The sequence below is a fragment of the Oncorhynchus nerka genome, linkage group LG18, assembly GCF_034236695.1.
Source record: "Oncorhynchus nerka isolate Pitt River linkage group LG18, Oner_Uvic_2.0, whole genome shotgun sequence".
NCBI classification, from domain to species: domain Eukaryota; kingdom Metazoa; phylum Chordata; class Actinopteri; order Salmoniformes; family Salmonidae; genus Oncorhynchus; species Oncorhynchus nerka.
The window spans coordinates 65,628,758-65,656,447 of record NC_088413.1 but is presented as its reverse complement, the minus strand read 5'-3'; the positions used below and the strand labels follow the sequence as shown (position 1 = coordinate 65,656,447).

At 46.7% G+C, this 27,690-nt stretch overlaps 1 protein-coding gene across 1 annotated transcript in view; it reads right to left on the bottom strand.

The window, feature by feature from the left end:
* LOC115146352 (myelin transcription factor 1-like protein) overlaps positions 1-27,690 on the bottom strand; it is a 94,466-nt gene that overhangs the window by 64,919 nt on the left and 1,857 nt on the right. Inside the window, exons 2-4 of the mRNA XM_065004273.1 lie at positions 21,591-21,636; positions 19,140-19,173; positions 15,726-15,788 (exon numbers count right to left, since the gene is read on the bottom strand). Coding sequence (XP_064860345.1) covers positions 15,726-15,788; positions 19,140-19,173; positions 21,591-21,636 — 143 coding nt within the window. The remainder of the gene's footprint in view (positions 1-15,725; positions 15,789-19,139; positions 19,174-21,590; positions 21,637-27,690) is intronic.

Sequence of the window (27,690 nt, the reverse complement as noted above, 5' to 3'; positions counted from 1 at the left end):
GACTTGTGTGAACGTTCACCTTCTAACAGGACAACGACCCTAAGCACACAGCCAAGACAACACAGGAGTGGCTTCGGAACAACTCTTTGAATGTCCTTGAGTGGCACATCCAGAGCCCGGACTTGAACCCGATCAAACATCTCTGAAGAGACCTGAAAATAGCTGTGCAGCAATACTCCCCATCCAACCTGACAGAGGTTGAGAGGATCTGCAGAGAAGATTGGGAGAAACTCCCCAAATAAAGGTGTGCCAAGCTTGTAATGTCATACCAAAGAAGACTCAAGGCTGTAGTTGCTGCCAAAGATGCTTCAACAAAGTTCTGAGTAAAGGGTCTCAATACTTATGTAAATGTAATAGTTCAGTTGTTATTATACATACATTTGCGAAAATGTAAAAAAAAATAGATTTTTGCTTTGTCATCATTTATAATATAAGGCTGTAACCTAACAACATGTGGAAAAAGTCAAGGGGTCTGAATACTTTTTATTTATGGGGTGGGAACCCTGCGCTAGGTAACTTCTCCAAGGTAGTAATAGTCACGAAGGCCTTTACGGAGTGAACAGTGTTTCAGTATGCACTGTGCATCTTGATATCCTGCTTTCCAAATATGGAGGATGGTTTTGTTGGGTGTGAGATAATGAGGGACAGTTAGAGATGATCTACAGATGTAGGATCTTAATTTGATCACTCTTTTGTTTCTGAGAATTTTTCTGCATCCCAGAACTTTGTGATTTACATAAATTCTATGAAACCCACAATAACACACAGTTAAATCAACAGTATTGCACTTTTGATGTAGCCTACTTTTGGCCAGCTAATAGCCTTACCACCGATCAAGTAACATTATGGAAATAATGTTTGAATCCTGTTGCGTCCGGATTCTTTTTCTGTGACAATATAGGTCAAATTAAGATCCTAAATCTGTTACAGTGTCTTATTAACAAATAATAACACCAGTCATTTGCTTGTTACCTCGGCTGCCATCAATTATTCACAATTCACAGATTTACTCATCATTCATTTATTGAGCATCTTGTGCGGCCCAGAAACTAGTTCCCTCTTTGTGTGTGTGTGTGTGTGTGTGTGTGTGTGTGTGTGTGTGTGTGTGTGTGTGTGTGTGTGTGTGTGTGTGTGTGTGTGTGTGTAGGTAGGTACGTGTGTGTAGGTAAGTGTGTGTATACATGTGTGTGTGCTATCTCAGAGGACTGAATATGGCCTATTTCTGTTGAATAAAATATAATAATTTCAAGCCTTGCTGACATTTGTATATCAAATCAAATCAAATGTTATTTGTCACAAGCACCGTATACAACAGGTGACCTTACGGTGAAACGCTTACTTACAAGCCCTTAACCAACCATGCAATTTTAAGCAAATACCCCCAAACAAGTAAGAGACAAGAATTACAAATAATTAAAGAGCAGCAGTAAATAATAATAGCGTGGCTATATACAGGGGGTGCCAGTACAGAGTCAATGTGCGGGGGCACCGGAGTCGAGGTAATTGAGGTAATATGCACATTTAGGAGTTATTAAAGTGACTATGAATAGATAATAACGGAGAGTAGCAGCAACGTGGGGGGGGGGAGCAATGCAAATAGTCTGGGTGGCCATTTGATTAGCTGTTCAGGAGTCATATGGCTTGGGGGTAGAAGCTGTTTAGAAGCCTCTTGGACCTAGACTTGGCGCTCCGGTAATGCTTGCCGTGCAGTCGCAGAGAGAACAGTCTATGACTAGGGTGGCTGGTATATTTGACCATTTTTAGGGCCTTCCTCTTACACCACCTGGTATAGAGGTCCAGGATAGCAGGAAGCTTGGCCCCGGTGATGTACTGGGCCGTATGCACTGCCCTTTGTACTGCTTTTAGTCGGAGGCTGATAAGTTGCCATACCAGGCAGTGATGCAACCAGTTGCTCTCGATGGTGCAGCTGTAGAACATTTTGAGGATCTGAGGACCCATGCCAAATCTTTTCAGTCTCCTGAGGGGAAATAGGTTTTGTCGTGCCCTCTTCACGATTGTCTTGGTGTGCTTGGACCATGTTAGTTTGTTGGTGATGTGGATGCCAATGAACTTGAAGCACTCAACCTGCTCCACTACAGCCCGTTGATGAGAATGGGGGCGTGTTCGGTCCACCTTTTACTGTAGTCATCTCCTTTGTCTTGATCATGTTGAGGGAGAGGTTGTTGTCCTTGCACCACACGGTCAGGTCTCTGAACTCCTCCCTATATGCTGTCTCATCATTGTCGGTGAACAGGCCTACCACTGTTGTGTCATCGGCAAACTTAATGATGGTGTTGGAGTCATGCCTGGCCGTGCAGTCATGCGTGAACAGGGAGTACAGGAGGGAACTGAGCACGCACCCCTAAGGGGCCCCCGTGTTGAGGATCAGCGTGGTGGATGTGTTGTTACCTACCCTTACCACCTGGGGTCAGCCCATCAGGAGGTCCAGGATCCAGTTGAAGAGGGAGATGTTTAGTCCCAGGGTCCTTAGCTTAGCGATGAGGTTTGAGGGCACAATTGTGTTGAACCCTGAGCTGTAGTCAATGTATAGCATTCTCAATTAGGTGTTCCTTTTGTCCAGGTGTGAAAGGAGAGTGTGGAGTGTAATAGAGATGGCATCATCTGTGGATCTGTTGGTGCGGTATGCAAATTGGAGTGGGTCTAGGGTTTCTGGGATAATGGTGTGGATGTGAGCCATGACCAGCCTTTCAAAGCATTTGATGGCTACAGACGTGAGTGTTACGGGTATGTAGTCATTTAGACAGGTTACCTTAGTGTTCTTGGGTTCCGGGTTAGAGTCCCGCTTCTTGAATGCAGCATCTACCCTTTAGCTGACTGTGAATGTTACCTGTAATCCATGGCTTCTGGTTGGGGTATGTACTTACAGTCACTTTGGGGACGATGTCGTCGATGCACTTATTAATGAAGCCAGTGACTGATGTGGTGTACTCCTCAATGCCATCGGAGGAATCCCAGAACATATTCCAGTCTGTGCTAGCAAAACAGTCCTGTAACTTGATCGAGTCACTGTTGCTTCCTGCTTTAATTTTAGCTTGTAAGCAGAAATCAGAAGGACAGAATTATGGTCAGATTTGCCAAATGAAGGATGAGGGAGAGCTTTGTATGCTTCTCTATGTGTGGAGAAAAGGTGGTCTAGAGTTTATTTCCCTCTGGTTGCACATTTAACATACTTAATGAGGTAAAACTGATTTAAGTTTCCCTGCATCAAAGTCCCTGGCCACTAGGAGCGCCACCTCTGGATGAGAATTTTCATGTTTGTTTATGACGGTATACAGCTCATTGAGTGCGGTTTTAGTGCCAGCATCAGCTACGAAAAATACAGATGAAAACTCTCTCGGTAGATAGTGTGGTATACAGATTATCATGAGATACTCGACCTCAGGCGAGCAAAACCTTGAGACTTCCTTAGATATCGTCCATCAGCTGTTGTTTACAAATGTTCATAGGCCCCCGCCCCATGTCTTACCAGAGGCTGTTCTATCCTGCCGATAGAGTGTAGAACCCACCCAGCTGTATGTTATTAATGGCATTGTTCAGCCACGACTCGGTGAAACATAAGATATTACAGTTTTTAATGTTCCGTTGGTAGGAAATACGTGCTTTCAGTTCGTCCCATTTATTTTTCAGCGATTGAATGTTAGCTAGCAGAACGGAGGGCAAAGGCAGATTAGCCACTCGTCGCCTGATCCTCACAAGGCACCCTGATCTCTTACCGCTAAATCTCAGTTTCCTTCCCCAACGAATGACGGGGATGAGGGCCTGTTCAGGATTTTGGAGTATATCCTTCCCATCTGACTCATTAAAAAAAAACTGTAAGTCCATTTCGAGGTGAGTAGTCACTGTTCTGATGTCCGGAAGCTCTTTTCGGTCATAAGAGACGGTAACAGCAACACTATGTAGCAGCAAAAGAAGTTACGAACAATGCAAAGGAACAAACAAAATAGCACGGTTGGTTAAGAGCCAATAAAACAGCAGCCAACCCCTCAGGCGCCATATTCCCTGGTCACATATATCTTTCTATGCGTGGGAATACTTTGGAACTGATTTACTCATTTAAAATCACTAGGAGCTGATTTGCTGGCGGTTTCTTCACAGATAATTAATGCGTGATGAATTGCCCCCCAAAATTCAATGCATGCTCTCAGAGAAAAATAAACTGTAACTAACGTATGTTTTTTTTTTCAAAACAGGAGGAAAAATAGCATTATAATTTATTTTTTTAGCAGTTAAGGGACTTTCATCAAATCCCTGTATGCCATGTTAACAGCATCAGCTATTAATGCTTTTTTTTTATGTCCAACAATAATTTTCTGGTGTTTTCAGAAAACTTGGGGGGCAAAATAAAATCACCCATGGGCCTCCAGTTAGGTAACCCAGGTGTATAGCCTGTGAGGTGTCACAGAGTGGGGACGCCTGTGGCCAGTCACACAGCCATTACTCTCTCCTTCCACTCACTAATTGGGCTTTATAGCTTCTCCTTCCTTCACCCCTTTTTAGAGGGGCTGAAAAACAGCCTGGGCTGAACTGAGAGCATTTATCTGACTTAATGACTCCACAGGGACCTGAAACAGGTTTACAGATGATCTCTCCATCCCCTCTCTCCTATCAGAGTGAAGGAGTAGGTATGAGAAGCAGATTGTTAGAAGATGTTCAGTTACACGGGTTATACTGGTACCCTGGCTGCTCCAGGATAGAGACACAGTGGTGTGAAATCAGCACCATGTCGATTGTATTTCAGCCATGTCCTTGCTGATGAAATTGTTGGGTTTGAGTGGCTACTCAGGGAGGTTTGCTGCTCTAGACTATGAAGAAGGCTATGTGTGTGCATGTGTGTCTTGGTAGAGACACACAGTTCTAGCCACTCTCCTCTCATGTGAAGGGTCTGAGCTGTGGGATCTCTCTCACTCTAGGGCTCTCTCGCCTGTTATTGGAGGCTCTCCGAATCAGAGAGGCAGACAGGCACTCGATGTGTGAGTGTGAGTGTGCGCGCGCGTATGTATGTGTGTGTGTGTGTGTGTGTGTGTGTGTGTGTGTGTGTGTGTGTGTGTGTGTGTGTGTGTGTGTGTGTGTGTGTGTGTGTGTGTGTGTGTGTGTGTGTGTGTTTGTGTCTGCATGTGTATGGAATGTTTTTTGTCTTTCTGTTTATTACTAGGTGTGTGCAGAGGTGATTAAATTGACAGTATTTGCAGAAATGTTCTACATACAGTGAAGTGGGAAGTTTACATACACTTAGGTTGGAGTCATTAAAACTCGTTTTCACACCACTTCACAAATTTCTTGTTAGCAAACCATAGTTTTGGAAAGTCAGTTTGGACATCTAATTTTTCCAACAATTGTTTACAGACAGATTATTTCACTTATAATTCACTGTATCATAATTCCAGTGGGTCAGAAGTTTATATACACTAAGTTGACTGTGCCTTTAAACAGCTTGGAAAATTCCAGAAAATGATGTCATGGCGTTAGAAACCTCTGATAGGCTAAATGACATCATTTGAGTCAATTGGAGGTGTACCTGTAGATGTATTTCAAGGCCTACCTTCAAACTCAGTGCCTCTTTGCTTGACATCATGGGAAAATAAAAAGAAATCAGCCATGTCCTCAGAAAGAAAATTGTAGACCTCCACAAGTCTGGTTCATCCTTGGGAGCAATTTCCAAATGCCTGAAGGTACCACGTTCATCTGTACAAACAAATAGTACGCAAGTATAAACATCATGGGACCATGCAGCCGTCATGCCACTCAGGAAGGAAATCAAATCCCAGAACAACAGCAAAGGATCTTGTGAAGATGCTGGAGGAAACAGGTACAAAAGTATCTATATCCACAGTAAAACGAGTCCTATATCGATATTATCTGAAAAGCCGCTCAGCAAGGAAGAAGCCACTGCTCCAAAACCGCCATAAAAAAGCCAGACAACGGTTTGCAACTGCACATGGGGACAAAGATCATACTTTTTGGAGAAATGTCCTCTGGTCTGATGAAACAAAAATAGAACTGTTTGGCCATAATGAACATCGTTATGTTTGGAAGAAAAAGGGAGAGGCTTGCAAGCAAGAACACACACCAAGAACACCATCTTGACCGTGATGCACGGGGGTGGTAGCATCATGTTGTGGGGGTGCTTTGCTGCAGGAGGGACTGGTGCACTTCACAAAATAGATTGCATCATGAGGAAATAAAATTATGTGGATGTATTGAAGCAACATCTCAAGACATCAGTCAGGAAGTTAAAGCTTGGTCGCAAATGGGTCTTCCAAATGGACAATGACCCCAAGCATACTTCCAAAGTTGTGGCAAAATGGCTTAAGGACAACAAAGTCAAGGTATTGGAGTGGACATCACAAAGCCCTGACCTCAATCCCATAGAAAAGCTTGTGCGAGCAAGGAGGCCTACAAACCTGACTCAGTTACACCAGCTCTGTCAGGAGGAATGGGCCTAAATTCACCCAACGTATTGTGGGAAGCTTGTGGAAGGCTACCCGAAACGTTTGACCCAAGTTAAACAATTTCAAGGCAATGCTACCAAATACTAATTGAGTGTATGTAAACTTCTGACCCACTGGGAATGTGATGAAATAAATAAATGCTGAAATAAATTATTCTCTCTTCCATTATTCTGACAATTCACATTCTTAAAATAAAGTGGTGATCCTAACTGACCTAAATCAGGGAGTTTTCTCAGGAATTGTCAGGAATTGTGAAAAACTGAGTTTAAATGTATTTGGCTAAGGTGTATGTAAACTTCCGACTTCAGCTGTATGTGTATTAGTGAATGATTGGTTATGATTGATAGGTAAAAACAACATGATAAAATGCTTACACTGTATGATTAGGACTCTTTGTATCTCATGGTTTCATGCTGGCTCTCATCTGCATGAAAGCTGTGTGTGTGTGTGTGTGTGTGTGTGTGTTACTCATGCTCACATCATCTCTGTGCTCTGTGGACCCACGCGGTTCAACCACTGCTTCTCGTCTAACATCCATTCTTTATTCATTATCCCTCCCTCCCTCCCTCTGAGTTAGAGGTCCTTCCTAATGTGTAATTTAGCTGCCACTGCTCTGTATTTCCAGCCGTGTCCCAGAAGGGCGTGTCCACCCCCGACACCATAGACACTATCTGTCACTCAACCTTCCAGCCATTAAATGGGTTCAAAGCGAGAGTCATTATTAAGTATGGCCTGAGTGGGCGGGATCTACTGCCCTGCCCTGATGCTTTGGCAGGTTCATGCCATGAAAACTACTGCCGGTTTCTTCACAGATAATTAATGCGTGATGAATTGCCCCCAAAAATCCAATGCATGCTCTCAGAGAAAAATAAACTGTAACTAACATACATTTTTTATACAAAATAGGAGGAAAAATACCATTTTAATTAATTTTTTTAGCAGCTAAGGGACTTTCATCAAATCCCTGAATGCCATGTTAACAGCATCAGCTATTAATGCTTTGTCTAAAAGAACATTGTCTAGTGATGTTTAGTCACACTAAGTGTGAGCCACACCAGGCATGAGAGAATCTGTATTTCTGTTGTCTTAATTACACCAGCAGGCCAATAATCTATCAGTGTTGAGACATGATGAGAGTTGACTAATCTAAAATGGCTGGCCAAACTATCCTGCCATGGACCTGTTATTATTGCCATCCAACATTCCCACCCCATTACCCTCTAACCAAAGATACGTCTGTTGGAATGACATTATTACACTTGGTCAGCTCCATGAATAAACTCCTGACCCTGCAGTTATATAACATAGAGATCCATTGAAGCCCAGTCATTTCGTATAAACAGGCTACAGACAGACAGAGACCATGGTTTATTGGGACTGCATGGAACCATCTGCCAGGGTGTGTGAACAGTCTTATATTATGGCATTTCTGAGTCTGCAGCACGCATTCAAAGGCTGTGTGAATTGCTGTGAGCGTAACAAGAGGAGAGAGGATATCGCTGGCACGCCTGTGCAGAGAGCGGAGAAAGGGACTAATTAACATATTAATGATCCCACCTTCTTAGAGCTTCTGTCGGATAGTCAGAACACTTTGATAAGAATGCAAATGAGTGCGGCACCATCTGAAGGAGAAATTAGCTGCCGGAGATTGACGAACGTGAGAGAGAATGAGAGAAAGGGAGAGGGGATAAGAGTGGGGGAGATGGGGGACAGAGAGAGAGAAGAGAAAAAGAGGAGAGTGAGGGAGAAGGAAGATGGAGATTAAGGAAGATGGGCGGAGAGCGAGAGAGAGAGAGAGAGATAGAGAGAGAGAGAGAGAGAGAGAGAGTGTTTGAGGAAGGCAGTCTTAGCCAGGTGTGCTGATGGATTGTTTGATTTATTTATCTTGAATTATCCGTTGAGCAAAGCACTGGCTGGTGGGATAGACACGTCACAATGAGAGGAGGAGTCTGTCTTTTCTTTGTTTGTGAGAGAGAAAGAAAGAAAGAAAGAGAAAGAGAGAGAGAGAAAAGAGAGATGGAAAAATACCGCACGGCTATGCTGCGTTCTCCAAACTCCACCGCCTCTCTCTCTCACTCTCTCTGTGCTGATATAAAGATCAATATGGTACAGATTGCTGCTGTCTATCAACTATACAGTGACTTCCAAGATGGCTGCCAGGCCTAAGCCAGCGGGTTGCCAGCCTCTGGGGGGGTTTGAGTAATGAACCCATCCATACAAGGGCAAGTAATTATAACAGACGGATTCCTCTCTTTCACACACAATTGAAAGCCTGGCACGTGACCAGTGTAGGAGATTTCTCTGGGAAATCTTAGTGTGTGTGTGTGTGTGTGTGTGTGTGTGTGTGTGTGTGTGTGTGTGTGTGTGTGTGTGTGTGTGTGTGTGTGACTTGCGAATAGTTAAGTTGGGGATTCACTGACACGGTCATCACATTCCACAATGATGTTGAATAATTAAAATGTTTCATTAACTGGATCATTTCCTGCATGGCCATGCTTTAGCTCTGACACCGACGATTAAAGCTTGCTCTAAAACAACGGCCCTCTCATTTCACTAACCAGAAGACAGAGGAAACCTGTGTCTCAACATGGACGGAGTTAGAAGAGGTAGCTAGTAAAGAAAGTTCAAAAGAACAGTACGCACATCCAAAACTGTCCACATGTGCAGGGAACAACAATTCCCCAGGGAAAGCTGATAAATACACACCAACATAATACTGCATAGTTTTATCAAGCTTAACTAAGGTTTACACCTTCCTCAATTGTTTTGAACATTTCAGCCGAAGAGGAGAGAACTACTCTGCCTGTATTTAATAAGCTAGAAATGCACATTTAGTCTAACAAACCTTCTGTTGATGTGATCATTCTGATGGAGTCTGTGGTAATATCCTATTGATCCATAAGCATAGTGTTTGTCATGATACGGTACCAACGTAGGACAACCACAAGCTAGTTAGCATACATTGGTGGTCACCAAAACACCAAAACACGCAGATAAATTTTTTTTTTAAAAATTGCTTAACATTTTTATATTAACCTTATAAAAACAGTTCTGTAGGAATTACATTTGTTCAGTAGGCCTAATAAATGTTTCACAGCATATTGGCTATATGCCTTGCATTGTCAATAATGTTATTCTCAGACCATATTATTTTTCAAAAATCAAACTTTGATAACAAAATAGATCAGCATAAATGGAAATAATTAGGAAACAATTTGCTTTAATATTTTACTTAACTGATGCATCTGGCAGTGGAGGTTCCTCCTCAGAGGAAGGGGAGGACCATCCTTGTCAGGAATTTCATTATAAAAAATCATATAGTGAAATTCAAAAAGTTATCATTTTTAGATAAAACTATTTCAAATATATTCACGTTACCAAATAATTGATTAAAACACACAGTTTTGCAATGAAGGTCAACATTAGCCTCCACAGCATTCTGTAGGATAACACCATGGTGTAGCCGGAGGACAGCTAGTTTCCATCCTCCTCTGGGTACATTGACTTCAATACAAAACCTAGGAGGCTCATGGTTCTTACCCCCTTCCATAGACTTACACAGTAATTATGACAACTTCCGCGACATCCTCAAATCCATCAGAGCTCTTGCAGCATGAAATGACATGGTGTCCACACAATCATATTATCAGAGAATGAATCTAGTACTGAAAGCATAAACTACAGCTAGCTAGCTCTGCAGTGCATAAAATGTGGTGAGTAGTTGACTCAAAGAGAGAGAAAGACAATAGTTCAAATTCATTTCTTCAGAAATGAAGGAGAAACAAGAGAGAGCTGGCTATATTTACATTTACATTTAAGTCATTTAGCAGACGCTCTTATCCAGAGCGACTTACAAATTGGTGCTTTCACCTTATGACATCCAGTGGAACAGCCACTTTACAATAGTGCATCTAAATATTTTAAGGGGGGTGAGAAGGATTACTTTATCCTATCCTAGGTATTCCTTAAAGAGGTGGGGTTTCAGGTGTCTCCGGAAGGTGGTGATTGACTCCGCTGTCCTGGCGTCGTGAGGGAGTTTGTTCCACCATTGGGGGGCCAGAGCAGCGAACAGTTTTGACTGGGCTGAGCGGGAACTGTACTTCCTCAGTGGTAGGGAGGCGAGCAGGCCAGAGGTGGATGAACGCAGTGCCCTTGTTTGGGTGTAGGGCCTGATCAGAGCCTGGAGGTACTGAGGTGCCGTTCCCCTCACAGCTCCGTAGGCAAGCACCATGGTCTTGTAGCGGATGCGAGCTTCAACTGGAAGCCAGTGGAGAGAGCGGAAGAGCGGGGTGACGTGAGAGAACTTGGGAAGGTTGAACACCAGACGGGCTGCGGCGTTCTGGATGAGTTGTAGGGGTTTAATGGCACAGGCAGGGAGCCCAGCCAACAGCGAGTTGCAGTAATCCAGACGGGAGATGACAAGTGCCTGGATTAGGACCTGCGCCGCTTCCTGTGTGAGGCAGGGTCGTACTCTGCGGATGTTGTAGAGCATGAACCTACAGGAACGGGCCACCGCCTTGATGTTAGTTGAGAACGACAGGGTGTTGTCCAGGATCACGCCAAGGTTCTTAGCGCTCTGGGAGGAGGACACGATGGAGTTGTCAACCGTGATGGCGAGATCATGGAACGGGCAGTCCTTCCCGGGAGGAAGAGCAGCTCCGTCTTGCCGAGGTTCAGCTTGAGGTGGTGATCCGTCATCCACACTGATATGTCTGCCAGACATGCAGAGATGCGATTCGCCACCTGGTCATCAGAGGGGGAAAGGAGAAGATTAATTGTGTGTCGTCTGCATAGCAATGATAGGAGAGACCATGTGAGGTTATGACAGAGCCAAGTGACTTGGTGTATAGCGAGAATAGGAGAGGGCCTAGAACAGAGCCCTGGGGGACACCAGTGGTGAGAGCGCGTGGTGAGGAGACAGATTCTCGCCACGCCACCTGGTAGGAGCGACCTGTCAGGTAGGACGCAACCAAGCATGGGCCGCGCCGGAGATGCCCAACTCGGAGAGGGTGGAGAGGAGGATCTGATGGTTCACAGTATCGAAGGCAGCCGATAGGTCTAGAAGGATGAGAGCAGAGGAGAGAGAGTTAGCTTTAGCAGTGCGGAGTGCCTCCGTGATACAGAGAAGAGCAGTCTCAGTTGAATGACTAGTCTTGAAACCTGACTGATTTGGATCAAGAAGGTCATTCTGAGAGAGATAGCGGGAGAGCTGGCCAAGGACGGCACGTTCAAGAGTTTTGGAGAGAAAAGAAAGAAGGGATACTGGTCTGTAGTTGTTGACATCGGAGGGATCGAGTGTAGGTTTTTTCAGAAGGGGTGCAACTCTCGCTCTCTTGAAGACGGGAGGGACGTAGCCAGCGGTCAGGGATGAGTTGATGAGCGAGGTGAGGTAAGGGAGAAGGTCAACGGAAATGGTCTGGAGAAGAGAGGAGGGGATAGGGTCAAGCGGGCAGGTTGTTGGGCGGCCGGCCGTCACAAGACGCGAGATGTCATCTGGAGAGAGAGGGAGAAAGAGGTCAGAGCACAGGGTAGGGCAGTGTGAGCAGAACCAGCGGTGTCGTTTGACTTAGCAAACGAGGATCGGATGTCGTCGACCTTCTTTTCAAAATGGTTGACGAAGTCATCTGCAGAGAGGGAGGAGGGGGGAGGGGGAGGAGGATTCAGGAGGGAGGAGAAGGTGGCAAAGAGCTTCCTAGGGTTAGAGGCAGATGCTTGGAATTTAGAGTGGTAGAAAGTGGCTTTAGCAGCAGAGACAGAGGAGGAAAATGTAGAGAGGAGGGAGTGAAAGGATGCCAGGTCCGCAGGGAGGCGAGTTTTCCTCCATTTCCGCTCGGCTGCCCGGAGCCCTGTTCTGTGAGCTCGCAATGAGTCGTCGAGCCACGGAGCGGGAGGGGAGGACCGAGCCGGCCTGGAGGATAGGGGACATAGAGAGTCAAAGGATGCAGAAAGGGAGGAGAGGAGGGTTGAGGAGGCAGAATCAGGAGATAGGTTGGAGAAGGTTTGAGCAGAGGGAAGAGATGATAGGATGGAAGAGGAGAGAGTAGCGGGGGAGAGAGAGCGAAGGTTGGGACGGCGCGATACCATCCGAGTAGGGGCAGTGTGGGAAGTGTTGGATGAGAGCGAGAGGGAAAAGGATACAAGGTAGTGGTCGGAGACTTGGAGGGGAGTTGCAATGAGGTTAGTGGAAGAACAGCATCTAGTAAAGATGAGGTCGAGCGTATTGCCTGCCTTGTGAGTAGGGGGAAGGTGAGAGGGTGAGGTCAAAAGAGGAGAGGAGTGGAAAGAAGGAGGCAGAGAGGAATGAGTCAAAGGTAGACGTGGGGAGGTTAAAGTCGCCCAGAACTGTGAGAGGTGAGCCGTCCTCAGGAAAGGAGCTTATCAAGGCATCAAGCTCATTGATGAACTCTCCGAGGGAACCTGGAGGGCGATAAATGATAAGGATGTTAAGCTTGAAAGGGCTGGTAACTGTGACAGCATGGAATTCAAAGGAGGCGATAGACAGATGGGTAAGGGGAGAAAGAGAGAATGACCACTTGGGAGAGATGAGGATCCCGGTGCCACCACCCCGCTGACCAGAAGCTCTCGGGGTGTGCGAGAACACGTGGGCGGACGAAGAAAGAGCAGTAGGAGTAGCGGTGTTGTCTGTGGTGATCCATGTTTCCATCAGTGCCAAGAAGTCGAGGGACTGGAGGGAGGCATAGGCTGAGATGAACTTTTTTTTTTAAACGTTCACTTACTTAGCTAGTGAATGCAGCTAGCTAGTTTAGCCTACTAAAACACCCGGCCCAAACAGAGAGGGATGCTAAGTTAGCTTGCTGGCTATAGCTATCCAACATTGGATCTCTTCCAAGTCAAGGTAAACTTGTAGTTTTATTAATTAAATTGCCACCAGGGGCCGCCAGTGTAACTGCTAAACTGCTTGCTGCTGACTGTACACTATACTTTATGATCGTGGCATTAGTTCTTGTGGCTATGTTGACTGTGACATTAATATGGTGACAACGATGTAGGCTGTGTGTAGCAGTTCAATTGTATGATATGAAGGTTTGGCTTGGAAAGTATTTTTTGCCTGGCAGCTGATGTGTTGTACACTGAAGTCCACAAGTGAAGGGAAAAGGTGAGAGGAGGCGAGCGCATAGATGCAAGAAGGAATTATCCAACGATCACAGGAATCATGCTGTTTGTATGTGGCTATAATGAAAGTGAACTGTGTTTGCGTGTGGGTGCATTCATTCCACCGATTCGGTTGAAAAATGTTTCTTAAACGGAAGCAAACGGAATGAAATGGGGATAAACATACTTGAAGTTGTCCAATAGAAACTTGCGTTTGCAACTGTTGGACTAATGATTACACCCGAGATCAGTTACATATATGCACCTACGTTTTATTTTATTCATAGGCTAGGTTTTAGCCCCCTCATGATGGGTATAGGGAAAATGTTAGTATCATGTAGTAGCCTCAACCTATCCTTGTTACATTGAGCTGGGTGAATGGAATATGAATGACAGTCATTCAATGTGCTGTAATAGAAATAAGGCCAAGCTCACAATTTTTTTTTATCGTCTTCCTTCATCTTAAACGGCACCTACCGCCACTAATCTGGTGGTCATGCTTCCAAGACAACTGGGCACTCTGAAAAAAAAACTAGGTCAAATAAGTTTCTGACTTGGAATTCCGAGTTGGATGACCACTCAAATTGATTTTCCAGTCGGATATCGTTTTTTTCCTAGTTGTCTTGAACGCACTGAAGTCAGAGATTTCCAAGTTCCCAGTTGTTTTGAACGCGGCATTAGTCTCAGGGGAGGTAGATTACAGCAGAAGGTCAGCCTCTCACGGTCCCTGCTCTCTCCTTTCCTCTGGTGAGACTGACCAGAGAGAGAGGACACAGTCTTCTACCTGCTCTCTCCTTTCCTCTGGTGAGACTGACCAGAGAGAGAGGACACAGTCTTCTACCTGCTCTCTCCTTTCCTCTGGTGAGACTGACCAGAGAGAGAGGACACCGTCTTCCACCTGATGACCATACTGGAGTTGCACCTCATCTGCCTCAGGCACAAATTCCTGGTGTTCGTAGAGAAAGTGAAATATTCCTCAATATTAAAATAGACACGACGAGCTGCTAATAATAGTTGGACTATCGATACACATGGCTACTCAGTCATTGCAGCTGCAGCACTAGTGGAAGTAGGGCGAAGGGCATTTTATGTTTTGTAATAGTGTTAAAAAGTGCTGAATAATAACTTAAACATGAACTCACTCATAGAAACAGCAGCTCTTCACTGTATTCTTTGACAGACTGGCTCTGGTCATGGTTTTTTAAATTATGAAATCTCATGTAGGCTCCTATCAAACTTTTCTGTGGCCAGGGTAGTGGAAGCTGTAGGCACAGTGATTTGAGTTATCCGATTGGCCAGCGCAGTGGGCGCACTCGATTTAGCCACAGAGCTACCTGTCTGCTGAGTAGGCGGAGTTTGTCTTTTCAGACAAATTAAATGGTCCAAAATGGGAACACTTTGCCTGCCAGGTGTGCAGGGCTTCTGAATCAAGTGCACCTACCGCCTACAGCACAACACGAATAAAGAGCAAGCCTTTATCTTTGGATTTTCTACAGAAATGTGTGGTTATCGTCTAGGAATGTCTTAAAGATTGACCAGTCGAACTCAATCGACCGGTAGGTGACCACTGGCATACATGTATACATAAAAGTATGACAACCACAAGCTAGTTACAGTAGCATACTGTACATGTATACATAAACATATTCATAGGAAAGTCACAGCCTTCATCTGAAATGGGGGGATTCTACCAAGCCATAATTAGTAGAAGCCCAAAGCTTCCAGTTATGCAAGGCAGCATCCCACTCCTTGTCCGAATGGGGAAATGGGATTAGTTCACAATGATCCTGGTATTTTTAGAACAAAGGAGAAGAAATAGAACACAGGCATGTATTTTAAACAGGAGAGAGAGAGATCCTTCCATTTTGAGTGCCTGTTTATAAGGAGATTTATGGAGAGCTTATACAATATAAAATATGATTAGCATATCCCACTGTAAATATGCAAATGACAAAGGGATGAGAATAAATATTTGTGCTTTAACCTGTCCATCAAACAGAGCTGTGAAAATGACCATGGTAGGCTATCGGAATTTGTTTCAATAAAGGATATTCCAGTTTTATTTTTTGGAAAATCATTAGTGAAAAGTGGAGAAAATGGATAATCCATAACTGAAATAGGACAAAAGGGAGACCGCTTTACCTTCGATGTCTTGCATATTTGCCGCTGACGTGTCCACTCCCATCACAGCCTTCTGTAGGACAGCTGAGAAGACACAAAAACACCCACTGAGTATGCACACAACTCACCGTTCTCCACCCTTCTCTTTTTCCATCACTGAGTATGCACACAACTCACCATTCTCCACCCTTCTCTTTTTCCATCACTGAGTATGCACACAACTCACCGTTCTCCACCCTTCTCTTTTTCCATCACTGAGTATGCACACAACTCACCGTTCTCCACCCTTCTCTTTTTCCATCACTGAGTATGCACACAATTCACCGTTTTCCACCCATCTCTTTTTCCATCACTGAGTATGCACACAACTCACCGTTCTCCACTTTTCTCTTTTTCCATCACTGAGTATGCACACAACTCACAGTTCTCCACCCTTCTCTTTTTCCATCACTGAGTATGCACACAACTCACCGTTCTCCACTTTTCTCTTTTTCCATCACGGAGTATGCACACAACTCACCGTTCTCCACCCTTCTCTTTTTCCATCACTGAGTATGCACACAACTCACCGTTCTCCACCCTTCTCTTTTTCCATCACTGAGTATGCACACAACTCACCATTCTCCACTCTTCTCTTTTTCCATCACTGAGTATGCACACAATTCACCGTTCTCCACCCATCTCTTTTTCCATCACTGAGTATGCACACAACTCACCGTTCTCCACCCATCTCTTTTTCAATCACTGAGTATGAACACAACTCACCATTCTCCACCCTTCTCTTTTCCATCACTGAGTATGCACACAACTCACCGTTCTCCACCCTTCTCTTTTTCCATCACTGAGTATGCACACAACTCACCGTTCTCCACTCTTCTCTTTTTCCATCACTGAGTATGCACACAACTCACCGTTCTCCACCCTTCTCTTTTTCCATCACTGAGTATGCACACAACTCACCGTTCTCTACTCTTCTCTTTTTCCATCACTGAGTATGCACACAACTCACCGTTCTCCACCCTTCTCTTTTTCCATCACTGAGTATGCACACAACTCACCGTTCTCCACTTTTCTCTTTTTCCATCACGGAGTATGCACACAACTCACCGTTCTCCACCCTTCTCTTTTTCCATCACTGAGTATGCACACAACTCACCATTCTCCAGCCTCCTCTTTTTCCATCACGGAGTATACACACAACTCACCGTTCTCCAACCTTCTCTTTTTCCATCACTGAGGTATGCACACAACTCACCGTTCTCCACCCTTCTCTTTTTCCATCACTGAGTATGCACACAACTCACCGTTCTCCACTCTTCTCTTTTCCATCTATCGATCTACACATATTCAGTTCAATTTCTGTTTTCTACTTCACACTTGGATTTTATTGGATTTTGCTCCCCTTTGCAATCGTATCATCTCTCTAACTTTACCTTAGAAACAATGCACTCCTATTTTACTCCAACACTACATGTACAGTAGACACAGGGTAGCCTAGTGGTTAGAGCCGGGGCGGCAGGGTAGCCTAGTGGTTAGAGCATTGGACTAGTAACCAAAAGGTTGTAAGTTCAAATCCCCGAGCTGACAAGGTACAAAATCTGTCGTTCTGCCCCTGAACAGGCAGTTAACCCACTGTTCCTAGGCCGTCATTGAAAATAAGAATGTGTTCTTTACTGACTTGCCTAGTAAAATAAAAAAAGTAGAGCCCTCTTATGGTACTTCACACTTCAGTCTGGTCTTACTGCTCCACCTACAGATGTAGGATCTTTATTTGAGCCAGTTTGCTACAGCAGGAACATAATCCAGCAGCAACAGGATATGTGGATTATAATTTATGGAATTATTTTCTAGGGCAAATCAAGATGGACATTTTAAAATGGAAATTACAAAGTTTAGAAGCCTTAATACACTGCAAGTGTGCATTTCCTGCTGGGCAGCATGGGAGAAAACCCTTTACAATATCACAGTGGCATATCTGCCCAGACCAGCAAGACCCACCACGCAAAATCAAACGTATTTGTCCTGACGACTATCAGCTCTCTGAGGAGCGACGCCATCGAGCAGCATTATTGGCATTATGGATGCTTTGGCCTGGAGATAGGCTGACCATCCATCTGCTGATTAATTTATATCTGCAGGCAGCGGTGGAGAAAGCAGATAGGGAGATGGAGCCCATGGAGAGAGAGAGAGAGAGAGAGAGAGAGAGAGAGAGAGAGAGAGAGTATAGATGGGGTAGCCACACTATCTGAAAGAGCTATACTGTAGGTGGCCAGGTGGGATATTCTTTATTGATATAGGTGGGCCCAGAATGTTATCTCTGAAGAAACCTTCTCCTAGCCTGTGAAGGACAAAATAATATCCAAGGATAAAAGTAAGTAGAGGACATCTGAGAGTACTATATCAAAAACATGGCTATAGGCCTATATACTCTACACTCTTAGAAAAAGGGTTCCAAAACAATTATTCTGATGTCCCCATAGGATAACCATTTTTGGATCCAGGTAGTACCCTTTTGGGTTCCATTTATAACCCTCTGTGGAAGGGGTTCTTTCTGGAACCAAAAAGGGTTCTTCAAAAGGTTCTCCTATCGGGACAGCCAAAGAATCCTTTGAGGTTAAAGATAGCACATTTTTTCTAAGAGTGTGTGCTGTATATATGAGATTATGAATATGATGCTGTTCTGAAATTCTCCTCTTATAAAAGTATATTTGAACCAGGTTTAAACGGCCAAATACAAGACGTACACAAGACAACTCTTAGTGGATAACTGAACACCAAAGTAGGGTTGTCCATCGATACAGGGAGATTCAGGGAGATACAGGGAGATTCAGGGAGATTCAGGGAGATCCATCAATTGGTTTCATGGTGTAGCACATGCCATTTAATCAACTTAGCAGAGAGTGGGACAACACACTGCAAGGGTCAATTCAGGATCATCTTACAGCCACTGTATTGACAGGATTTAACATTTGAACAGCCAGGATAAAGATTGCAGTTATAGTGGTTCTAAATAAGTTAGATTTGCTCATTATTTACTGTTGATAGGGTTTGTCAGAATAGATAGAAAAATAGAGAGAAATTAGATACGAGACAGAACAGAGGAGAGATAGAGAAAGAGTCATTATGACAGAGACGTGAGTGACACGGGAGTGACTAAGGGAGAGAAAGAAAGAGATGAGAAGAAAAGAGAGAAAGCAGAAGCAAGAGGCATGCTGAGTAAATGGCATCGCTCCTGTCTGAAGAGGTGATTTTAGTGCTCATCTCTCACTACACACTGAGAGCCTGGGAGTGCTCCACATCCATTATCAGCCCTAGTGGCCTTCCATCTCTCAGCCTCTCCCCCACTCCCTCTCTCTCTCTTTCCCTCCCTATCTCTCCCTCTTTCACTCACACACAAGGGGGAAGCCGGAAAGGCAGGTGAACAGAAATACTGACCTGAACAGCTCTGGTATCGCTGGTTCCACAGGCACTGAGAAATACAGGCAGAGAGAGGGATGGGAGAGAGGGATGGGGAGAGAGGGATGGGGAGAGAGGGATCGGCAGAGAGAGAGGAGAGAGGGATGGGAGAGAGGGATAGGCAGAGAGAGAGGGGAGAGAGGGAATGGAGAGAGGGATAGGAGAGAGGGATGGGCAGAGAGAGGGGGGAGAGAGAGGGGAGAGAGGGATGGCAGAGAGAGGGAAGAGAGGGATGGGAGAGAGGGATGGCAGAGAGAGGGGAGAGAGAGATGGGAGAGAGGGATCGGCAGAGAGAAAGGGGAGAGAGGGATGGAAGAGAGGGATAAGCAGAGAGAGGGGAGAGAGGGATGGAAGAGAGGGATGGAAGAGAGGGATGGAAGAGAGGGATAAGCAGAGAGAGGGGAGAGAGGGATGGAAGAGAGGGATGGAAGAGAGGGATGGAAGAGAGGGATGGAAGAGAGGGATAAGCAGAGAGAGGGGAGAGAGGGATGGAAGAGAGGGATGGAAGAGAGGGATAAGCAGAGAGAGGGGATAGAGGGATGGAAGAGAGTGATAAGCAGAGAGAGGGGAGAGAGAGAGATGGGAGAGAGGGATCGGCAGAGAGAAAGGGGAGAGAGGGATGGAAGAGAGGGATCAGCAGAGAGAGGGGAGAGAGGGAAGGGAGAAAGGGATCGGCAGAGAGAGGGGAGAGAGGGATAAGCAGAGAGAGGGGAGAGAGGGAAGGGAGAAAGGGATCGGCAGAGAGAGGGGAGAGAGAGAGATGGGAGAGAGGGATCGGCAGAGAGAAAGGGGAGAGAGGAATGGAAGAGAGGGATAAGCAGAGAGAGAGGGGATGGGAGAAAGGGATGGGAGAAAGAGGGATGGAAGAGAGTGATAAGCAGAGAGAGGGGAGAGAGAGAGATGGGAGAGAGGGATCGGCAGAGAGAAAGGGGAGAGAGAGAGATGGGAGAGAGGGATAAGCAGAGAGAGGGAGAGAGAGAGATGGGAGAAAGGGATCGGCAGAGAGAGGGAGAGAGAGAGATGGGAGAGAGGGATGGAAGAGAGTGATAAGCAGAGAGAGGGGATAGAGGGATGGAAGAGAGTGATAAGCAGAGAGAGGGGAGAGAGAGAGATGGGAGAGAGTGATCGGCAGAGAGAGGGGAGAGAGGGATGGAAGAGAGGGATAAGCAGAGAGAGGGGAGAGAGAGAGATGGGAGAGAGGGATCGGCAGAGAGAGGGGAGAGAGGGATGGAAGAGAGGGATAAGCAGAGAGAGGGGAGAGAGAGAGATGGGAGAGAGGGATAAGCAGAGAGAGGGGAGAGAGAGAGATGGGAGAGAGGGATGGGCAGAGAGAGGGGAGAGAGGGATGGAAGAGAGGGATACGCAGAGAGAGGGGAGAGAGAGAGATGGGAGAGAGGGATCGGCAGAGAGAGGGGAGAGAGAGAGATGGGAGAGAGGGATCGGCAGAGAGAGGGGAGAGAGAGAGATGGGAGAGAGGGATCGGCAGAGAGAGGGGAGAGAGAGAGATGGGAGAGAGGGATCGGCAGAGAGAAAGGGGAGAGAGGGATGGAAGAGAGGGATAAGCAGAGAGAGGGGAGAGAGGGAAGGCAGAAAGGGATCGGCAGAGAGAGGGGAGAGAGAGAGATGGGAGAGAGGGATCGGCAGAGAGAGGGGAGAGAGAGAGATGGGAGAGAGGGATCGGCAGAGAGAAAGGGGAGAGAGGAATGGAAGAGAGGGATAAGCAGAGAGAGGGGAGAGAGGGAAGGCAGAAAGGGATCGGCAGAGAGAGGGGAGAGAGAGAGATGGGAGAGAGAGATCGGCAGAGAGAAAGGGGAGAAAGGGATTGGAGAGAAGGATAGGCAGAGAGAGAGGAGAGAGAGGGATGGGAGAGAGGGATAAGCAGAGAGAGAGAGGAGAGAGAGGGATGGGGGAGAGAGAGGAGATAGAGAGGGGAGAGAGATGGGAGAGAGGGATGGGGAGAAAATAAAGTGAGGGGAAGCGAAAGGAAAAGAGTGATCACTATATCATGAAATCATGCTTTCATCAGGGTTAAAAACAATAAATTCAATGTAGGCAGGCACAATAACATGATATATTAGGCTGGATAGACTGCCTGGATAATGTCTGGTATTGGAGGGCTGGTGAGGTGAGAGACAGTGGGAGGAGAAGAGCTCAGTACTGAGAAGTATAGTTTGGAATGTGTGATAAGAGAGCTGTGTGTGTGTATGTGTGCGTGTGCATGTGTGCGTGCGTGTGTGTGCGTGTGTGTGTGTGTGTGTGTGTGTGTGTGTGTGTGTGTGTGTGTGTGTGTGTGTGTGTGTGTGTGTGTGTGTGTGTGTGTGTGTGTGTGTGTGTGTGTGTGTGCGTGCGTGTGTGTGTGTGTGTTGGGGTAAGGTCCCCCTGAGTAGCACCCTCAGTGAGTTGAGGAGAGTGCAGACACACCTCGGATACCTTTAGAGCGTGTTCGATGGCGCTTCTCATCTGCATCCACTTCCATCTGCAAAGGAGATACAAACAGACAGTCAGAGATAGAAGCGCTACCAGGTGCCAAGAGAAGACTGGCTTTGTGGGCCTGGTTCCTGGGTTTGTCTGTCTGTCACTCTCTCTTATGAACACACACACAACGATTCATCGAGAGAGTAATTGCCTGATGTCAAACTTGACTGTTTTAGACACTGTGAAATGACATTTATTTAAAGGATTTCAAAAAGTAGACTTTGCCAGGTGCTGATGTCACCCAAACGTTTTCTTCATGGTGCTTTGGAAGATGTATGCAAATGTACTGGGAATAGAAATGCATAATTGCATTGGTTCTTCTTGTGGTCCATATTTGTGTATGGATTATGATATTCCATCGCTCCCCAACTCCCCAAAACCCCAACACCCCAACTCCCCAACACCCCAACACCCCATCACCCCAACACCCCAACACCCTAACACCCCAACACGCTTCTCCATTAAAGTGCACCTGTACTTGTTATGCAGGTGAGTGAGGACCCAAAAGCGGTTTAACAGAAACAGAGTCTTTTAATGTCCAAACACAGGGAAGACATAAATCCTCTTCAGATGTATCGGTTGACAAAATAGACAACCCGCAGAGAGGGCGACAAATAAATCATAAAGTCCTCTGATCTTTACAGGAGAGTCCCCGCCTCCTGGCGCACTCGAGGAGGAAACCTGGCGGCAACGGAGGAAATCATCGATCAGTGAACGGTCCAGCACGTCCCGAGATGGAACCCAACTCCTTTCCTCAGGGGCGTACCCCTCCCAATCCACTAGGTACTGATGACCACGGCCCCGAGGACGCATGTCCAAAATCTTACGGACCCTGTAGATAGGTGCGCCCTCGACAAGGATGGGGGGGGGAGACGAACGGGGGCGCGAAGAAAGGGCTTAACACAGGAGACATGGAAGACCGGGTGGACGTGACGAAGATGTCGCGGAAGAAGAAGTCGCACTGCGACAGGATTAATGACCTGAGAAATACGGAACGGACCAATGAACCGCGGGGTCAACTTGCGAGAAGCTGTCTTAAGGGGAAGGTTTTGAGTGGAGAGCCATACTCTGTGACCGCGACAATATCTAGGACTCTTAGTCCTACGATTATTAGCGGCTCTCACAGTCTGCGCCCTATAACGGCAAAGTGCAGACCTGACCCTCTTCCAGGTGCGCTCACAACGTTGGACAAAAGCCTGAGCGGAGGGGACGCTGGACTCGGCGAGCTGGGACGAGAACAGAGGAGGCTGGTACCCGAGGCTACTCTGAAAAGGAGATAGCCCGGTCGCAGACGAAGGAAGCGAGTTGTGAGTGTATTCTGCCCAGGGGAGCTGTTCTGCCCAAGACGCAGGGTTACGAAAAGAAAGACTGCGTAAGATGCGACCAATAGTCTGATTGGCCCGTTCTGCTTGACCGTTAGACTGGGGGTGAAAACCGGAAGAGAGACTGACGGAAGCCCCAATCAAACGGCAAAACTCCCTCCAAAATTGAGACGTGAATTGCGGACCCCTGTCCGAAACGGCGTCTGACGGAAGGCCATGAATTCTGAAAACATTCTCAATGATGATTTGTGCCGTCTCTTTAGCAGAAGGAAGCTTAGCGAGGGGAATAAAATGAGCCGCCTTAGAGAAAGTATCGACAACCGTTAGAATAACAGTCTTCCCCGCTGACGAAGGCAGTCCGGTAATAAAGTCTAAGGCGATGTGAGACCACGGTCGAGAGGGAATGGAAAGCAGTCTGAGACGGCCGGCAGGAGGGGAGTTACCAGACTTAGTCTGCGCGCAGTCCGAACAAGCAGCCACGAAACGACGCGTGTCACGCTCCTGAGTGGGCCACCAAAAACGCTGGCGAATAGAAGCAAGTGTACCCCGAACGCCGGGGTGGCCGGCTAACTTGGCAGAGTGAGCCCACTGAAGAACGGCCAGACGAGTAGGAACGGGAACGAAAAGAAGGTTCCTAGGACAAGCGCGCGGCGACGGAGTGTGAGTGAGTGCTTGCTTTACCTGCCTCTCAATTCCCCAGACAGTCAACCCGACAACACGCCCCTCAGGGAGAATCCCCTCGGGGTCGGTGGAGGCTACTGAAGAACTGAAGAGACGGGATAAAGCATCAGGCTTGGTGTTCTTAGAGCCTGGACGATAAGAAATAACGAACTCGAAACGAGCGAAAAACAGCGCCCAACGAGCCTGACGCGCATTAAGTTGTTTGGCAGAACGGATGTACTCAAGGTTCCTATGGTCAGTCCAAACGACAAAAGGAACGGTCGCCCCCTCCAACCACTGTCGCCATTCGCCTAGGGCTAAGCGGATGGCGAGCAGTTCGCGGTTTCCCACATCATAGTTACGTTCCGACGGCAACAGGCGATGAGAAAAATACGCGCAAGGGTGGACCTTGTCGTCAGAATGGGAGCGCTGGGAAAGAATGGCTCCCACGCCCACCTCTGACGCGTCAACCTCGACAATGAACTGTCTAGAGACGTCAGGTGTAACAAGGATAGGTGCGGATGTAAAACGCTTCTTGAGGAGATCAAAAGCTCCCTGGGCAGAAACGGACCACTTAAAGCACGTCTTGACAGAAGTAAGGGCTGTGAGAGGAGCTGCCACCTGACCGAAATTACGGATGAAACGACGATAGAAATTCGCTGAAGCCGAGAAAGCGCTGCAGCTCGACACGTGACTTAGGGACGGGCCAATCGCTGACAGCTAGGACCTTAGCGGGATCCATCTTAATGCCTTCAGCGGAAATAACAGAACCGAGAAATGTGACGGAGGAGGCATGAAAAGAGCACTTCTCAGCCTTCACATAAAGACAATTCTCTAAAAGGCGCTGGAGGACACGTCGAACGTGCTGAACATGAATCTGGAGTGACGGTGAAAAAATCAGGATATCGTCAAGGTAAACGAAAACAAAGATGTTCAGCATGTCTCTCAGTACATCATTCACTAATGCCTGAAAGACAGCTGAGCGTTAGCGAGGCCGAACGGCAGAACCCGGTATTCAAAGTGCCCTAACGGAGTGTTAAACGCCGTTTTCCACTCGTCCCCTCCCTGATGCGCACGAGATGGTAAGCGTTACGAAGGTCCAACTTAGTGAAAAACCTGGCTCCCTGCAGGATCTCGAAGGCTGAAGACATAAGGGGAAGCGGATAACGATTCTTAACCGTTATGTCATTCAGCCCTCGAAAATCCACGCAGGGGCGCAGGGTCCCGTTCTTTTTCTTAACAAAAAAAAAACCCCGCTCCGGCGGGAGAGGAGGAAGGGACTACGGTACCGGCGTCGAGAGCTACAGACAAATAATCTTCGAGAGCCTTACGTTCGGGAGCCGACAGAGAGTATAGTCTACCCCGGGGGGGAGTGGTTCCCGGAAGGAGATCAATGCTACAATCATACGACCGGTGAGGAGGAAGGGAGGTGGCCCTGGACCGACTGAACACCGTGCGCAGATCGTGATATTCCTCCGGCACCCCTGTCAAATCACCAGGCTCCTCCTGTGAAGAAGAGACAGAGGAAACAGGAGGGATAGCAGACATTAAACACTTCACATGACAAGAGACGTTCGAGGAGAGGATAGAATTACTAGACCAATTAATAGAAGGATTATGACACACTAGCCAGGGATGGCCCAAAACAACATGTGTAAAAGGTGAACGAAAAATCTTGAAGGAGATCTTGAAGGAGAGACCTGAGTAGTAGCGCTCACCAGTAGCCCTCCGCTTACTGATGAGCTCTGGCTTTTACTGGACATGAAATGACAAAATGACCAGCGGAACCGCAATAGAGACAGAGGCGGTTGGTGATTCTCCGTTCCCTCTCCTTAGTCGAGATGCGAATACCCCCCAGCTGCATAGGCTCAGCACCTGAGCCAGTGGAGGAAGATGGTAGTGATGCGGAGAGGGGGGCAACGGATAACGCGAGCTCCCTTCCACGAGCTCGGTGACGAAGATCAACCCGTCGTTCTATGCGAATAGCGAGTTCAATCAAGGAATCCACGCTGGAAGGAACCTCCCGGGAGAGAATCTCATCCTTTACCTCCGCGCGGAGACCCTCCAGAAAACGAGCGAGCAAAGCCGGCTCGTTCCAGTCACTGGAGGCAGCAAGAGTGCGAAACTCTATAGAGTAATCAGTTATGGATCGATTACCTTGACATAGGGAAGACAGGGCCCTGGAAGCTTCTTCCCAAAAACAGAACGATCAAAAACCCGTATCATCTCCTCCTTAAAGTTCTGATACTGGTTAGTACACTCAGCCCTCGCCTCCCAGATTGCCGTGCCCCACTCACGAGCCCGTCCAGTAAGGAGAGATATGACGTAGGCGATACGAGCTGTGCCCCTGGAGTACGTGTTGGGCTGGAGAGAAAACACAATATCACACTGGGTGAGGAACGAGCGGCATTCAGTGGGCTCCCAGAGTAACACGGCGGGTTATTAATTCTGGGCCCGGACACTCGGAAGCCCTGGAAGTAGCCGGTGGATCGAGGCGGAGATGGTGAATATGTTTCGAGAGGTCGGAGACTTGGGCGGCCAGGGTCTCAACGGCATGTCGAGCAGCAGACAATTCCTGCTCGTGTCTGCCTAGCATCGCTCCCTGGATCTCGACGGCTGAGTGTAGAGGATCCGAAGTCGCTGGGTCCATTCTTGGTCAGATTCTTCTGTTATGCAGGTGAGTGAGGACCCAAAAGCGGTTTAACAGAAACAGAGTCTTTTAATGTCCAAACACAGGGAAGACATAAATCCTCTTCAGATGTATCGGTTGACAAAATAGACAACCCGCAGAGAGGGCGACAAATAAATCATAAAGTCCTCTGATCTTTACAGGAGAGTCCCCTTCTAGCAGCAGAGGAGAATAGCAGGGTTAGCGGCAACAGACTGCTGGTCTCTCCGGGTAGGCGCGGGTTGTATAGGACAGAGGTACCTGATCACACGTAGCATCTGATGAAGAGGCAGATTACGTCAGGACGGGACAAGGGTGAAGCAAACGAGAATCTGACAAAGACAGAAGCAGAAACAGAGAGAGAAATAGAGACCTAATCAGAGGGAAAAAGGGAACAGGTGGGAGAGAGTAAACGAGGTAGTTAGAGGAGATGAGGAACAGCTGGGGGAAGGAAAGGGAGAGAAGGTAACCTAATACGACCAGCAGGGGGAAACGAAGTGAAGAGAAAGAACAGGAACAAGACATAACATGACAATACATGACAGTACTACTCTCTGCATAAAGGTGTCATCTTAGCTTTATGCCACTTGGCACATTGCTCAAACAAAGTGAAATGAATACAGCCAGGTCACCTGTGATACAAGTCAATATTCGACGTCCATCCATGGCTGAGGACGTCGGGAGATGATGTGGAAACCGACCACTCAGGGCAACACGCCACTAAGGGCAACTGTTACCTGCAAGTAGGTTTGGGTTTTGCCAGGGCGTTGGGGATGGGGATGGTAGATGGGTGTAAGCATCTGCCTCTGTCCCTGATTAGCCAGACATCTGATTCCAAAGGTTGCCATTTCAAATCGAGCGATAGAAAGTTGTTTTTGAGATTTTTGTTTTAAGCCTATCCCAAACCTGAACCCTTATCTTAATCATTCAGGGTTAATGCCAAACTTAAGATTTCGGGGTTAATGCCTAAACTTAACCTTACGCGCTTTGATATTTGACGTTTGCAACAACTTCGGAATTTGACCTTTGAGAAATATGGATGAATGTCTAATTCTGATGTGAGACTGTGAGAGCTGGTTGTACGAGACAGATATCACATTGCTCACATTCACACTCCACACTCGCTCTCACACTAGAGCCATCATTTTACAGTACAGGTAATTAGATCCCAACCAATCAGAGGTGCATTCATTGTTGATGAGTTGAAAGAGGGGAGCATTCTGTTATTTCCAGAAGTTACTAAATATTCATGCTTGCTGAGTTTTGCACTATCAGAGGCTCGCCATGTTTGGATGTGTCTTTTATTCCAAATGATTTATTACATTGCCACTTAAGCCTTCAGTCCTAATGGTGGAAGCCTTGGTGTTTTTTTATGGACCCCATAAATGTTTCAAATGGGGAAAAA